Raw genomic sequence first — 14,571 nt, 5'->3', positions numbered from 1 at the left:
TCAATCTATTCTTAATGGTTTCTCTCCTTATTTGAGTAAAAATACCTAAATAACAACAACATAAATATACCTGAGAAACAAAATAGCGAAAGAGTTAGATGTATTATTTGTATTTACATCTTGTATATACACTTGTATTACTTTATTTCTTATTTTCTAACAGCATTTTCCCCAGGATGGCTGAAAAGTTCTTCACCAACAGTGGAAAAAAAAAAGAAGAAGAAAGGAGAATATAAATTGCAATCCCTTGTCAATCATTTTAAGCAATTAATTCTGAAATCACATATTCTGTAAGAATAAGAAAATATGCCTGCAAGTACAGTAACAATATCATTTCAGACTAAAGACCAAAATTGTGAGGAGTTAGAAACCATTTAAATGTATTTACAGCAGTGAGGCGTACAGAGCCTGTAGAAACTGTTATGTAGTTGGAGAGACATCACAGGTGAAGGACATCATACAAAAGAGAGGAGAGATTCTGTACATGTATCAACATAGGACATTTGCAAATGAACCCAGTAGCAAATTATAGGGCTTTCAAACTGTTTTCTGCGGTAGAAATAACATGCCTAACCAAAAAGTGAGCAATACCCAGTGCCACTTAAACTCATGACACATACAAATACAATCCCCATCGAAATAAATGAGGCGGTTATTCTTTCATTTCTTTTTTTGCTACGACTACAAGCCTGGAAACTGGACTTTAGGTGAAGAGCTGCCAAATTACAGTAATAGAAAATTCAAAGAGGTCCAGAAGCTTTGCTTGTGAAGGAAGATTTGTCAGTCCATTCTGCCATGTCAATTGGATCAAATTGTGGGAAAACAACAAAAAACACTCTTTGTCCCAGGTACGTAGCCCACTCTGTATATAAAAAAAACAATATATGCACATAGATTTAGTTCATGAATACATTAATAATTGCATGGTAGTCATTGATACACAATTTAATGGAATAATTCACCCAAAAATGAAAAATTCTGTCATTATTTACATTCCATATGCCGTTGCAAACGATACGACTTGTGCAACATATTCCAGTATTCTGTTTTACATTTGTGTAAGGAACATATAAATATATATACATATATATATTGCATGTTTTGCTTAAATGTTTGCTTAAATTGCTTAAATTTAAATTATAATACATTTTCATTTAATTGCAATTACCATGTAATCAGGTGTCTGGAAACATTACATTAATTTCCCACTTAAGTATATAATTTTCATAATAAGTTTTCTGTTTAAAGGAATGCTAAGGTGGACTTATTTCACAAAGGTGCTTACAAATATGTTATCATGTGACTTCAGAAGACTAGAAATATAGTGCATGAGTCATATGGACCCGGTGGCTGAGAGAGCTCTATGCACTGCAACTGAAGAAAACTCATGCAAGTAGAAAAACACCAGCAAATTATGAACATATCTTCATCAGTTTGACAACACATGTGCTGCAAATACTCACAACACAACCACATGCAGAAATGTGCTGCAAATTCAATGCACATACGATCAGGATGTTAAAATAAACAAAAAAACTCACCTGTCAGGTCATCGACAACACCACTGGTAACACTTTATTTTATGGTCTAATTCTCACAATTAACTAGTTGCTTATTAGCATGCATATTACTAATATTGGCTGTTCACTAGTACTTATAAAGCACATATTAATGCCTTATTCTGCATGACCACATTCTATATGCCTTAATCTAAACCAATACCCAAACTTAACAACTACCTTACTAACTATTAATAAACAGTAATTAGAAGTTTGTTCAGGCAAAAGTCATAGTTAATAGTTAGTTAATAGTGAGAATTGGACCCTAAACTAAAGTGTGACCACACCGCTGATGAACACTAAACAATAAGCATGTCCCAGGCAGGCCAGGTTCGTCACTTGTTTGTGCCCCTTGAAACATTTCCCTTGAAACATTTCCCTGCTATTTGCAGCAGTTTTCTGTAATTGGTTGTGTTGTGCGTATTTGGAGTGCGTTTCTGTATTTGGATGTGTTGTGAGTATTTGCAGCATGTTTCTGTATTTGGTTGCGCTGTGCGTTTTTGCAGCGACTTTCTGTATTTGGTTGTGTTGTGCGTATTTGGAGTGCGTTTCAGTATTTGGATGTGTTGTGAGTATTATCAGCGAGTTTCTGTATTTGGTTGTGTTGTGAGTATTTTCAGTGAGTTTCTGTATTTGGTTGTGTTGTGAGTATTTGCAGGATGTTTCTGTATTTGGATGTGTTGTGAGTATTTGCAGTGACTTTCAGTATTTGGTTGTGTTGTGAGTATTTGCAGCGACTTTCTGTATTTGGTCGCGTTGTGCATATTTTCAGTGCGTTTCTGTAATTGGATGTGTTGTGAGTATTTTCAGTGAGTTTCTGTATTTGGTTGCATTGTGAGTATTTGCAGCATGTTTCTGTATTTGGATGCGTTGTGCGTATTTGCAGCATGTTTCTGTATTTGGTTGCGTTGTGAGTATTTGCAGCATGTTTCTGTATTTGGATGTGTTGTGAGTATTTGCAGTGCGTTTCTGTATTTGGTTGTGTTGTGTTGTGAGTATTTGCAGCATGTTTCTGTATTTGGATGTGTTGTGAGTATTTGCAGTGCGTTTCTGTATTTGGATGTGTTGTGAGAATTTGCAGTGCATTTCTGTATTTGGTTGCGTTGTGCGTTTTTGCAGCGACTTTCTGTATTTGGTTGCGTTGTGCGTATTTTCAGTGCGTTTCTGTAATTGGATGTGTTGTGAGTATTTTCAGCGAGTTTCTGTATTTGGTTGTGTTGTGAGTATTTGCAGAGAGTTTCAGTATTTTATTGTGTTGTGAGTATATGCAGCATGTTTCTGTATTTGGATGCGTTGTGCGTATTTGCAGGATGTTTCTGTATTTGGATGCGTTGTGAGTATTTGCAGTGTGTTTCTGTATTTGGTGTTGTTGTGAGTATTTGCAGGATGTTTCTGTATTTGGGTGCGTTGTGCGTATTTGCAGGATGTTTCTGTATTTGGGTGCGTTGTGCGTATTTGCAGGATGTTTCTGTATTTGGATGCGTTGTGAGTATTTGCAGCGAGTTTCTGTATTTGGTTGTGTTGTGAGTATTTGCAGTGCGTTTCTGTATTTGGATGTGTTGTGAGTATTTGCAGGATGTTTCTGTATTTGGTCGCGTTGTGCGTATTTTCAGCGAGTTTCTGTATTTGGATGCGTTGTGCGTATTTGCAGGATGTTTACATTTACATTTACATTTAGTCATTTAGCAGACGCTTTTATCCAAAGCGACTTACAAATTAGGACTAATATAAGCGAGTCATCATAAAGAGGCAAAAAACAACAACAACACAAGAAGTGCTCAAAATACGAAGTTCAGGTATTATTCAGAGTAGCATAAGCCTGATAAGTGATGTTTCAAAGGGAAAAACATCGGGTTTTTAAAAAAAAAAAATGTATGAGGTTAAGTGCTCACGGAAGAGATGGGTTTTTAGCTGTTTTTTGAATGTTGTCAGGGATTCTGCATTCCGGATGAGGGTGGGGAGAGCGTTCCACCAGCATGGAACTGTGAATGAGAATGTTTCTGTATTTGGATGTGTTGTGAGTATTATCAGCGAGTTTCTGTATTTGGTTGTTTTGTGAGTATTTGGAGCATGTTTCTGTATTTGGTCGCGTTGTGCGTATTTGCAGCATGTTTCTGTATTTGGATGTGTTGTGAGTATTTTCAGTGCGTTTCTGTAATTGAATGTGTTGTGAGTATTTTCAGCGAGTTTCTGTATTTGGTTGCGTTGTGAGTATTTGCAGCATGTTTCTGTATTTGGATGCGTTGTGCGTATTTGCAGCATGTTTCTGTATTTGGTTGCGTTGTGAGTATTTGCAGCATGTTTCTGTATTTGGATGTGTTGTGAGTATTTACAGTGCGTTTCTGTATTCGGTTGTGTTGTGTTGTGAGTATTTGCAGCGACTTTCTGTATTTGGTCGCGTTGTGCGTATTTGCAGCATGTTTCTGTATTTGGATGTGTTGTGAGTATTTGCAGCATGTTTCTGTATTTGGTTGCATTGTGCGTTTTTGCAGCGACTTTCTGTATTTGGTCGCGTTGTGCGTATTTTCAGTGCGTTTCTGTAATTGGATGTGTTGTGAGTATTTTCAGCGAGTTTCTGTATTTGGTTGTGTTGTGAGTATTTGCAGTGAGTTTCTGTATTTGATTGTGTTGTGAGTATTTGCAGCATGTTTCTGTATTTGGATGCGTTGTGCGTATTTGCAGGATGTTTCTGTATTTGGATGCGTTGTGAGTATTTGCAGTGAGTTTCTGTATTTGGTTGTGTTGTGAGTATTTGCAGGATGTTTCTGTATTTGGATGCGTTGTGAGTATTTGCAGTGCGTTTCTGTATTTGGTTGTGTTGTGAGTATTTGCAGGATGTTTCTGTATTTGGATGCGTTGTGAGTATTTGCAGCAGTTTTCTGTATTTGGATGTGTTGTGAGTATTTGCAGCATGTTTCTGTATTTGGTCGCGTTGTGCGTATTTTCAGCGAGTTTCTGTATTTGGTTGTGTTGTGCATATTTGGAGTGCGTTTCAGTATTTGGATGTGTTGTGAGTATTATCAGCGAGTTTCTGTATTTGGTTGTGTTGTGAGTATTCTCAGTGAGTTTCTGTATTTGGTTGTGTTGTGAGTATTTGCAGGATGTTTCTGTATTTGCATGTGTTGTGAGTATTTGCAGTGACTTTCAGTATTTGGTTGTGTTGTGAGTATTTGCAGCGACTTTCTGTATTTGGTCGCGTTGTGCATATTTTCAGTGCGTTTCTGTAATTGGATGTGTTGTGAGTATTTTCAGCGAGTTTCTGTATTTGGTTGCGTTGTGAGTATTTGCAGCATGTTTCTGTATTTGGTTGCGTTGTGAGTATTTGCAGCATGTTTCTGTATTTGGATGTGTTGTGAGTATTTGCAGCATGTTTCTGTATTTGGATGTGTTGTGAGTATTTGCAGTGTGTTTCTGTATTTGGATGTGTTGTGAGTATTTGCAGCGAGTTTCTGTATTTGGTTGTGTTGTGAGTATTTGCAGTGAGTTTCTGTATTTGGATGTGTTGTGAGTATTTGCAGTGCATTTCTGTATTTGGATGTGTTGTGAGTATTATCAGCGAGTTTCTGTATTTGGTTGTGTTGTGAGTATTTTCTGTGAGTTTCTGTATTTGGTTGTGTTGTGAGTATTTGCAGGATGTTTCTGTATTTGGATGTGTTGTGAGTATTTGCAGTGACTCAGTATTTGGTTGTGTTGTGAGTATTTGCAGCGACTTTCTGTATTTGGTCGCGTTGTGCATATTTTCAGTGCGTTTCTGTAATTGGATGTGTTGTGAGTATTTTCAGCGAGTTTCTGTATTTGGTTGCGTTGTGAGTATTTGCAGCATGTTTCTGTATTTGGATGTGTTGTAAGTATTTGCAGCATGTTTCTGTATTTGGATGTGTTGTGAGTATTTGCAGTGAGTTTCTGTATTTGGATGTGTTGTGAGTATTTGCAGTGCATTTCTGTATTTGGATGTGTTGTGAGTATTTGCAGCATGTTTCTGTATTTGGTTGCGTTGTGCGTTTTTGCAGCGACTTCCTGTATTTGGTCGCGTTGTGCGTATTTTCAGTGCGTTTCTGTAATTGGATGTGTTGTGAGTATTTTCAGCGAGTTTCTGTATTTGGTTGCGTTGTGAGTATTTGCAGCATGTTTCTGTATTTGGTTGCGTTGTGAGTATTTGCAGCAGTTTTCTGTATTTGGATGTGTTGTGAGTATTTGCAGCATGTTTCTGTATTTGGTCGCGTTGTGCGTATTTTCAGCGAGTTTCTGTATTTGGTTGTGTTGTGCATATTTGGAGTGCGTTTCAGTATTTGGATGTGTTGTGAGTATTATCAGCGAGTTTCTGTATTTGGTTGTGTTGTGAGTATTCTCAGTGAGTTTCTGTATTTGGTTGTGTTGTGAGTATTTGCAGGATGTTTCTGTATTTGCATGTGTTGTGAGTATTTGCAGTGACTTTCAGTATTTGGTTGTGTTGTGAGTATTTGCAGCGACTTTCTGTATTTGGTCGCGTTGTGCATATTTTCAGTGCGTTTCTGTAATTGGATGTGTTGTGAGTATTTTCAGCGAGTTTCTGTATTTGGTTGCGTTGTGAGTATTTGCAGCATGTTTCTGTATTTGGTTGCGTTGTGAGTATTTGCAGCATGTTTCTGTATTTGGATGTGTTGTGAGTATTTGCAGCATGTTTCTGTATTTGGATGTGTTGTGAGTATTTGCAGTGTGTTTCTGTATTTGGATGTGTTGTGAGTATTTGCAGCGAGTTTCTGTATTTGGTTGTGTTGTGAGTATTTGCAGTGAGTTTCTGTATTTGGATGTGTTGTGAGTATTTGCAGTGCATTTCTGTATTTGGATGTGTTGTGAGTATTATCAGCGAGTTTCTGTATTTGGTTGTGTTGTGAGTATTTTCTGTGAGTTTCTGTATTTGGTTGTGTTGTGAGTATTTGCAGGATGTTTCTGTATTTGGATGTGTTGTGAGTATTTGCAGTGACTCAGTATTTGGTTGTGTTGTGAGTATTTGCAGCGACTTTCTGTATTTGGTCGCGTTGTGCATATTTTCAGTGCGTTTCTGTAATTGGATGTGTTGTGAGTATTTTCAGCGAGTTTCTGTATTTGGTTGCGTTGTGAGTATTTGCAGCATGTTTCTGTATTTGGATGTGTTGTAAGTATTTGCAGCATGTTTCTGTATTTGGATGTGTTGTGAGTATTTGCAGTGAGTTTCTGTATTTGGATGTGTTGTGAGTATTTGCAGTGCATTTCTGTATTTGGATGTGTTGTGAGTATTTGCAGCATGTTTCTGTATTTGGTTGCGTTGTGCGTTTTTGCAGCGACTTCCTGTATTTGGTCGCGTTGTGCGTATTTTCAGTGCGTTTCTGTAATTGGATGTGTTGTGAGTATTTTCAGCGAGTTTCTGTATTTGATTGTGTTGTGAGTATTTGCAGTGAGTTTCAGTATTTGATGGTGTTGTGAGTATTTGCAGCATGTTTCTGTATTTGGATGCGTTGTGCGTATTTGCAGGATGTTTCTGTATTTGGATGCGTTGTGAGTATTTGCAGTGCGTTTCTGTATTTGGTTGTGTTGTGAGTATTTGCAGGATGTTTCTGTATTTGGGTGCGTTGTGCGTATTTGCAGGATGTTTCTGTATTTGGGTGCGTTGTGCGTATTTGCAGGATGTTTCTGTATTTGGATGCGTTGTGAGTATTTGCAGCGAGTTTCTGTATTTGGTTGTGTTGTGAGTATTTGCAGTGCGTTTCTGTATTTGGATGTGTTGTGAGTATTTGCAGGATGTTTCTGTATTTGGATGCGTTGTGAGTATTTGCAGTGCGTTTCTGTATTTGGATATGTTGTCAGTATTTGCAGCGAGTTTCTGTATTTTGATGTGTTGTGAGTATTTGCAGTGCATTTCTGTGTTTGGATGCGTTGTGAGTATTTGCAGTGAGTTTCTGTATTTGGTTGTGTTGTGTTGTGAGTATTTGCAGTGAGTTTCTGTATTTGGTTGTGTTGTGTTGTGAGTATTTGCAGCATGTTTCTGTGTTTGGATGTGTTGTGAGTATTTGCAGTGAGTTTCTGTATTTGGTTGTGTTGTGTTGTGTTGTGAGTATTTGCAGCATGTTTCTGTGTTTGGATGTGTTGTGAGTATTTGCAGTGAGTTTCTGTATTTGGTTGTGTTGTGTTGTGAGTATTTGCAGCATGTTTCTGTATTTGGATGTGTTGTGAGTATTTGCAGTGTGTTTCTGTATTTGGTTGTGTTGTGAGTGCAGCATGTTTCTGTATTTGGATGCATTGTGAGTATTTGCAGTGCGTTTCTGTATTTGGATGTGTTGTGAGTATTTGCAGTGCGTTTCTGTATTTGGATGTGTTGTGAGTATTTGCAGTGAGTTTCTGTATTTGGATGCGTTGTGAGTATTTGCAGCATGTTTCTGTGTTTGGATGCGTTGTGAGTATTTGCAGTGAGTTTCTGTATTTGGTTGTGTTGTGTTGTGAGTATTTGCAGCATGTTTCTGTGTTTGGATGTGTTGTGAGTATTTGCAGTGAGTTTCTGTGTTTGGATGTGTTGTGAGTATTTGCAGTGAGTTTCTGTATTTGGTTGTGTTGTGTTGTGTTGTGTTGTGAGTATTTGCAGCATGTTTCTGTGTTTGGATGTGTCGTGAGTATTTGCAGTGAGTTTCTGTATTTGGTTGTGTTGTGAGTATTTGCAGCATGTTTCTGTATTTGGATGTGTTGTGAGTATTTGCAGCGAGTTTCTGTTTTTGGTTGTGTTGTGAGTATTTGAAGCATGTTTCTGTGTTTGGATGCATTGTGAGTATTTGCAGTGCGTTTCTGTATTTGGTTGTGTTGTGTTGTGAGTATTTGCAGCATGTTTCTGTATTTGGATGTGTTGTGAGTATTTGCAGTGTGTTTCTGTATATGGTTGTGTTGTGAGTGCAGCATGTTTCTGTATTTGGATGCGTTGTGAGTATTTGCAGTGAGTTTCTGTATTTGGATGTGTTGTGAGTATTTGCAGTGCGTTTCTGTTTTTGGTTGTGTTGTGAGTATTTGAAGCATGTTTCTGTGTTTGGATGCATTGTGAGTATTTGCAGTGCGTTTCTGTATTTGGTTGTGTTGTGTTGTGAGTATTTGCAGCATGTTTCTGTATTTGGATGTGTTGTGAGTATTTGCAGTGTGTTTCTGTATATGGTTGTGTTGTGAGTGCAGCATGTTTCTGTATTTGGATGCGTTGTGAGTATTTGCAGTGAGTTTCTGTATTTGGATGCATTGTGAGTATTTGCAGTGCGTTTCTGTATTTGGTTGTGTTGTGTTGTGAGTATTTGCAGCATGTTTCTGTATTTGGATGTGTTGTGAGTATTTGCAGTGTGTTTCTGTATATGGTTGTGTTGTGAGTGCAGCATGTTTCTGTATTTGGATGCGTTGTGAGTATTTGCAGTGAGTTTCTGTATTTGGATGTGTTGTGAGTATTTGCAGTGCGTTTCTGTATTTGGTTGTGTTGTGAGCGTTTGCAGCATGTTTCTGTATTTGGTTGTGTGGTGTTGTGAGTATTTGCAGTGCGTTTCTGTTTTTTATTGTGTTGTGAGTATTTGCAGCACATGTGTTGTCAAACTGATGAAAATGTGTTCATAATATCCTGGTGTTTTTTCTATTTGCATGTGTTTTCTTCAGTTGCAGTGCATTGAACTTTCTCTACCACTATTTATAACTCGTTTGTGGCACTTGTTTGTCCTTTTGGAGCTTGACACTCTTCAAAACATCTCATTTTGTTTTCCATGAAAAAAAGGTTTGGAATGGCAAGAGGCTGAGTAAATCATTATTTTAAATATGTATATTGAGAAGTTTTTTTTTTTTTTTTTGCACTGTTCCTATAGAGAACACAGAATATAAATTGCATATCCAGTCTCCTTACCAATGAAGTCATATATGCATTTTGGCTTGTTTTTCCAGTAAACTCCCAGGAAATAAACTGGTACTCCAGTTAGCATAATGACCAGCCCCACTCCACACACCAGCGGCTCTGAGTGCAAACTGAAGCCCAGTAGTAGAGCCCAGAAGAGCAGATAACACACCGGCACAAGGAGACTCACCTGACAAGAGAACAAACAAAGCTTTGATATTCACCCACTATAAACATGATCTGGCAGCGAATACTGTCTACTGCAGCAAACCAGGTGAACCTGCTGGATGCACTGTATAATGCACAGGCTGTCGAGGGTCGCGAGAGTTACATTAAAAAGAAAATAAAAATAATTTTTGTTCCCATAAAATCATAGTCTAAAGACCTATATAAAAAGAATAAATAGCCTACACTAAATATATTTGACTTAAATAATTAACAGATTAACGAAACGAAAGAAAGAATTTTTTTTTTGCAATTGTGTCTACACAAATAAAAGTAAACACTTTTCGTTTGCATTTACATCTGCAAGATGTATTTTTTAGAGTGTTTGCTCATCTGCAATACATCTCTGAGACGTCTTCTGTCTTTAAGATATTTATGGTTTAGAATGTATGTAAATCTGCTCTTTCTAAGGTGTTTATCAGATGTATTTACCCTGCAGATGTTTTCCAGATCTCTAGCAGACATCTTACAGACGTACCTGTGCTACCTGTGCCATTCAGTGTGTCACCGCTCCACTGTGGTGTTTTCAAGCACATTTTTGCGGATGTGAAGAGGATGATTTTTTTCCGTTGATATTGATACACGAGTGAAGTACAAAGCCTACATTAAATAAAAGTTTAGCATCCAAATACATCGTGAATATGGAAACATTTGAGCTTGAATGAGATAGTTAGGCTACGAACGTGAGCCCAACGCCGGTTACTTTCAATTACGCTTTAAATGATTTAATTTTGGCTTGTTTATAGTTACTTACGCTATATTTTTTCATTCTTGTTCTGTTCTAAATACTGGTAAATTTAAAGGATTTGTTGTGGAGTGAGGGGAACTAAAATAGCCTATAGCTAAGTTTGTAGTGTTCATAACGTTTGTAGTAGGCCTACATTATAACATTTAGCTTTATTTACCGGTATTATATCTGAATGCAATAAAATGCCACTTTTGTGACTTACCTGTTTTTTTCTCTCTCTCAAAAACAAATATTTGTAGAGTATTTTTTAAGCACGCAAGAAACGATAGTAGGCTATTATTTGGTTAAAATTATTGCTGTCGTTTAACGGTTAACCGGTTAATTAGCATCCCTGTATATATAGCTAGATCAAATTAGTGCAGAATCAACTTTGCGTTGCGATCACGTCAAGGATAAGCCAAGTGCACGTGCATCATCAAAAGCGGTTGTTAAAGTGATAGTTCACCCAAAAATGAAAATTAGCCTGTGATTTACTCACCCTGAAGCCATCCTAGGTGTGTATGACATTCTTCTTTCTGATGAATACAATCAGAGTTATATATAAAAATGTCCTGGCTCCTCCAAGCTTCATAATGGGAGTGAATGGCTGGAGAAAATTTGAAGCCCAAAAAGTGCATCCATCCATGATAAAAATACTCCACACGGCTCCGGGGGTTAATAAAGGCCTTCTGAAGCGAAGCAATGCGTTTGTGTAAGAGAAATACCCATATTTATAACTTTGTAATCTAAAATAACTAGCTTCCGCCACAAGAGTAACCGTGACGCATGTATGACGTCGGATGTTGGAGTATCGTAAGCTTAGATGCCTCTCGCGGTTTAAACAAATAGGGCTGTGCAACAAACTGAAGCTCCTGAAGTCATCCGTCATTTCTCTTCAAAATGGCTAACTGGCGACTGGTGGTTTTTTTTGCTCTTTCCTCTGAGCTTCAGCGTTCGTCATTACGCTGTGCGTTGGGTCAGGGGTTAGTCTTCCACCGTAAATCAACGTAAGTCTGTCAAAAGCTAGTGATTATAGTTTATAACGTTTTAAATATAAGTATTTTTCTTACACAAACGCATGGCTTTGCTTCAGAAGGCCTTTATTAACCCCCGGAGCTGTGTGGAGTATTTTTATCATGGATGGATGCACTTTTTTGGGCCTTACTCTTTTGGGCTCTCATTATAAAGCTCTGATTGTATTCGTCTGAAAGAAGAATGTCATACACACATAGGATGGTAAATTACACCTAGTAAATCATGGGCTAATTTTCATTTTTGGGTGAACTAACCCTTTAAGAAAAGTGCTGAGCTGAATTTTTGTGCCATCTAGTGGAATAAAGTTAAATGCGCCTTTATCCGCGTTTTATACAAGTGTTCTTATGGTTGGCTTGACTTGTTTGCGGTTGTAGGCCTATTTATGGGTCACGTAAAAAAAAAAGGGTCGCTCTTAAAAAAGTTTGAAAACCACTGGTGTAATGCACAATTTTGCTTTACTATGTGGCATATAAGTACATGTTATGGATTTAGAATACACACAGGCTTTTTATACTGTTTGTATATAATTGAATACCTTGATGGGCCTGTATAAGTTTGGCTTCTTCCATCTGTAGTAGAGCAGGCCAGCAATAGTGACTCCATAGGAGAGGTAGTTGATGAAAGACACATAGTTTATAAGGTTGTGAGTTTCTCCAATGCACAAGATTACGATTGTGGCAGTGCACTGAAAGGTAAGATACAAGAGGCACAACAGAGAGAAAAAAAAAAAGAGTTAATTCAAGTTAATGCAAACAAATTAAAACAAGTTACATCCTGAGAAGCAACATAATAGGCTGGTTACTGTAACAAAAACTCATTGTTCTCATATGAAAAGCACATACACAGACAAGCAGAGCTGGGATCGGTGTGCAGTGCTTAAAGTGGATCATAGCAAGAAGACTGGGTAAATGTCCTTCCCGTGCCCCGGAAAAACACAACCTGAAACGCACACGTAAACAGTAAATGCATAACAAACAATCACTGTCATAATCGGTATTGCTTTCCAGTAAAAATATTGAAATATCCTTAAAGGACAAGTTCGGTATTTTACACTTAAAGCCCTGTTTTTACATCGTTTCTGATGAAATAGAACGGTTAAGATTGAAATTTGGACACATGCGGCTGGCCCGAGAATTTTAGGTTTCTGTGGTAGCACCCCCCCACCTCCAGAATGGCTGCATATGTGCACTGGAACAATCCTTCCTAAAACGCATTAAACTTTCGTTTACAAAGACGTGAAACTCACCGAGTGGTCAGGGGTGTTCACTGATATGCTCACACAAAAATCGCTGCAAAAGATGCTTTCCAACAGGTGTTTTACCATTCGTTGTAAAACTGTGGACCTATTTTTCCAAACGCCTCACACCCGTACATTCTTCCGTTGAGAGCTTGAATAATAGACACAGCCCAGTTTCCGGCGGCGGAGTAATACCGTACCTCACAGCACATCCAATACAAGTCAATGGAGTTGGACAAAAACTACGATAAAACCTGTTGGAAAGCATCTTTTGCAGCGATTTTTGTGTGAGCATATCAGTGAACACCCCTGACCACTCGGTGAGTTTCACGTCTTTGTAAACGAAAGTTGAATGCGTTTTAGGAAGGATTGTTCCAGTGCACATATGCAGCCATTCTGTAGGTGGGGGGGGGGGGGGTGCTATCACAGAAACCGAAAATTCTCGGGACAGCAGCATGTGTCCAAATTTCAATCTTAACCGTTCTATTTCATCAGAAACGACCTGAAAACAGGGCTTTAAGTGTAAAATACCGAACTTTAAAACTAGAATCATTACTTAAAATGCAAAATTGCGTAAGATACTACTTGCTTACAAAATGTAGTGGCGTACATTCATTTTAGTGGCGTGTTACAACAATAATATAGCTGCAAGCTGCAATAAAGGGGCCAATCACAGAAAAGGCACAATGAGTTATGCAAGTATGTCTGGGAACATCAGACCAATGGCAACAATAAGTAACTAAAGATAAAAAACTTTACAACCTAAACGTTTAGACCTAAAGATGTACAAATATTTTATTTAATTAGGTACACTGTAGTAGCCTAGTGTTATTATTAAGTGTCCTGTTAAGTAAGTTTGTTCTAGACAAATTTACACACACACACACACACACACACACACACACACACACACACACACACACACACACGATTCAATCAGACAAAGTCTGTTATTGAGAGAGAGATACATTGTTCTTTTATTTCAATAAATCTGTTTTTGAACAATATCATATGGAATGGCATCCATTTTTACTTCTTTTGTCTATTGTTACAATTTACCCCAGCATGTGTTACAACCTACCCCGGTAGTGGGGTAGGTTGTAACACAGGAACACATGTATTTGACATCAACCCACGAGGTCTGTGATATTCTTGTAGGGCTGAATTGGTTCCATTTATAGTAAACAAATGTGGGTCCTTTGTATAAAAGTTTGAGAACTCAAGCTAAAAAATTCAGCAAGTTACAGGTGCTGAAGCAAAAAGTGTTAACCATCCCCGGTCTCCCCCTGTATTTAACATTTATTTTATTCCTGTGTTCAAAACTGAATTTTTAGCATGATTACAGGAATAAGTTACATTTTAAAATATATTATAATAGAAAACGGACATATTTAACAATTCTTTCACAATCTTTTTTTCTTTTCTTTTTTGCTGTCTTTTTGACAGCTGTGTATGTTTTTATTTTTTTTTACATTCAAAGTCTTTTGACCATTTTATCACAATAATCTGTTTAATGTTCTGTGTTTCCTCAGGAGGTAAATGTAAATGTAACGGTGAAATGAAAAAGAAATGCGCTCACCTGGAGGAGGTGAAGAGATAACCATTGATGCCGCCGAAAGTGGAGAGTGCCACAGAGATCGGCATGAGGGTGGAAAACATCCCGAGGAGTTTCTCACCGAAAGTCTGAGGCAAGCAAAACATAAACACATCATTAATAAGGTTTTGCCCACTGATATCACATGCATCGTTAGCCAACTATGGTCGCAAGTTCTGTCGTTATCAGCAGTTCAATGAGTCGGTGTTTCCCGAAACCATTTATTATTATTTTAATTCATGTGCCCTTATCATTTTAAACAATATAACTTCCTCTTCTCTTCTCTTCTCTTCTCTTCTCTTCTCTTCTCTTCTCTTCTCTTCTCTTCTCTTCTCT

The 14,571-nt window shown here is 37.7% G+C and overlaps 1 protein-coding gene across 2 annotated transcripts in view; it reads right to left on the bottom strand.

Annotated features, from left to right (window-relative positions):
• Positions 1-97: 97 nt before the first annotated feature.
• slc7a10b (solute carrier family 7 member 10b) overlaps positions 98-14,571 on the bottom strand; it is a 31,101-nt gene continuing 16,627 nt past the window's right edge. The window contains exons 7-11 of one of the 2 annotated variants that reach the window (XM_082159693.1): positions 14,221-14,324; positions 12,247-12,343; positions 11,940-12,089; positions 9,430-9,607; positions 98-862 (exon numbers count right to left, since the gene is read on the bottom strand). In XM_082159693.1, the coding sequence (XP_082015819.1) occupies positions 741-862; positions 9,430-9,607; positions 11,940-12,089; positions 12,247-12,343; positions 14,221-14,324 (651 nt within the window). In that variant the 3' untranslated portion in view covers positions 98-740. The remainder of the gene's footprint in view (positions 863-9,429; positions 9,608-11,939; positions 12,090-12,246; positions 12,344-14,220; positions 14,325-14,571) is intronic. The other variant, XM_082159692.1, reaches the window with a different exon arrangement.

Source organism: Leuciscus leuciscus, assembly GCF_965113295.1.
Source record: "Leuciscus leuciscus genome assembly, chromosome: 25".
NCBI classification, from domain to species: Eukaryota; Metazoa; Chordata; class Actinopteri; order Cypriniformes; family Leuciscidae; genus Leuciscus; species Leuciscus leuciscus.
This window is presented reverse-complemented; position numbering and strand designations above follow the sequence as displayed.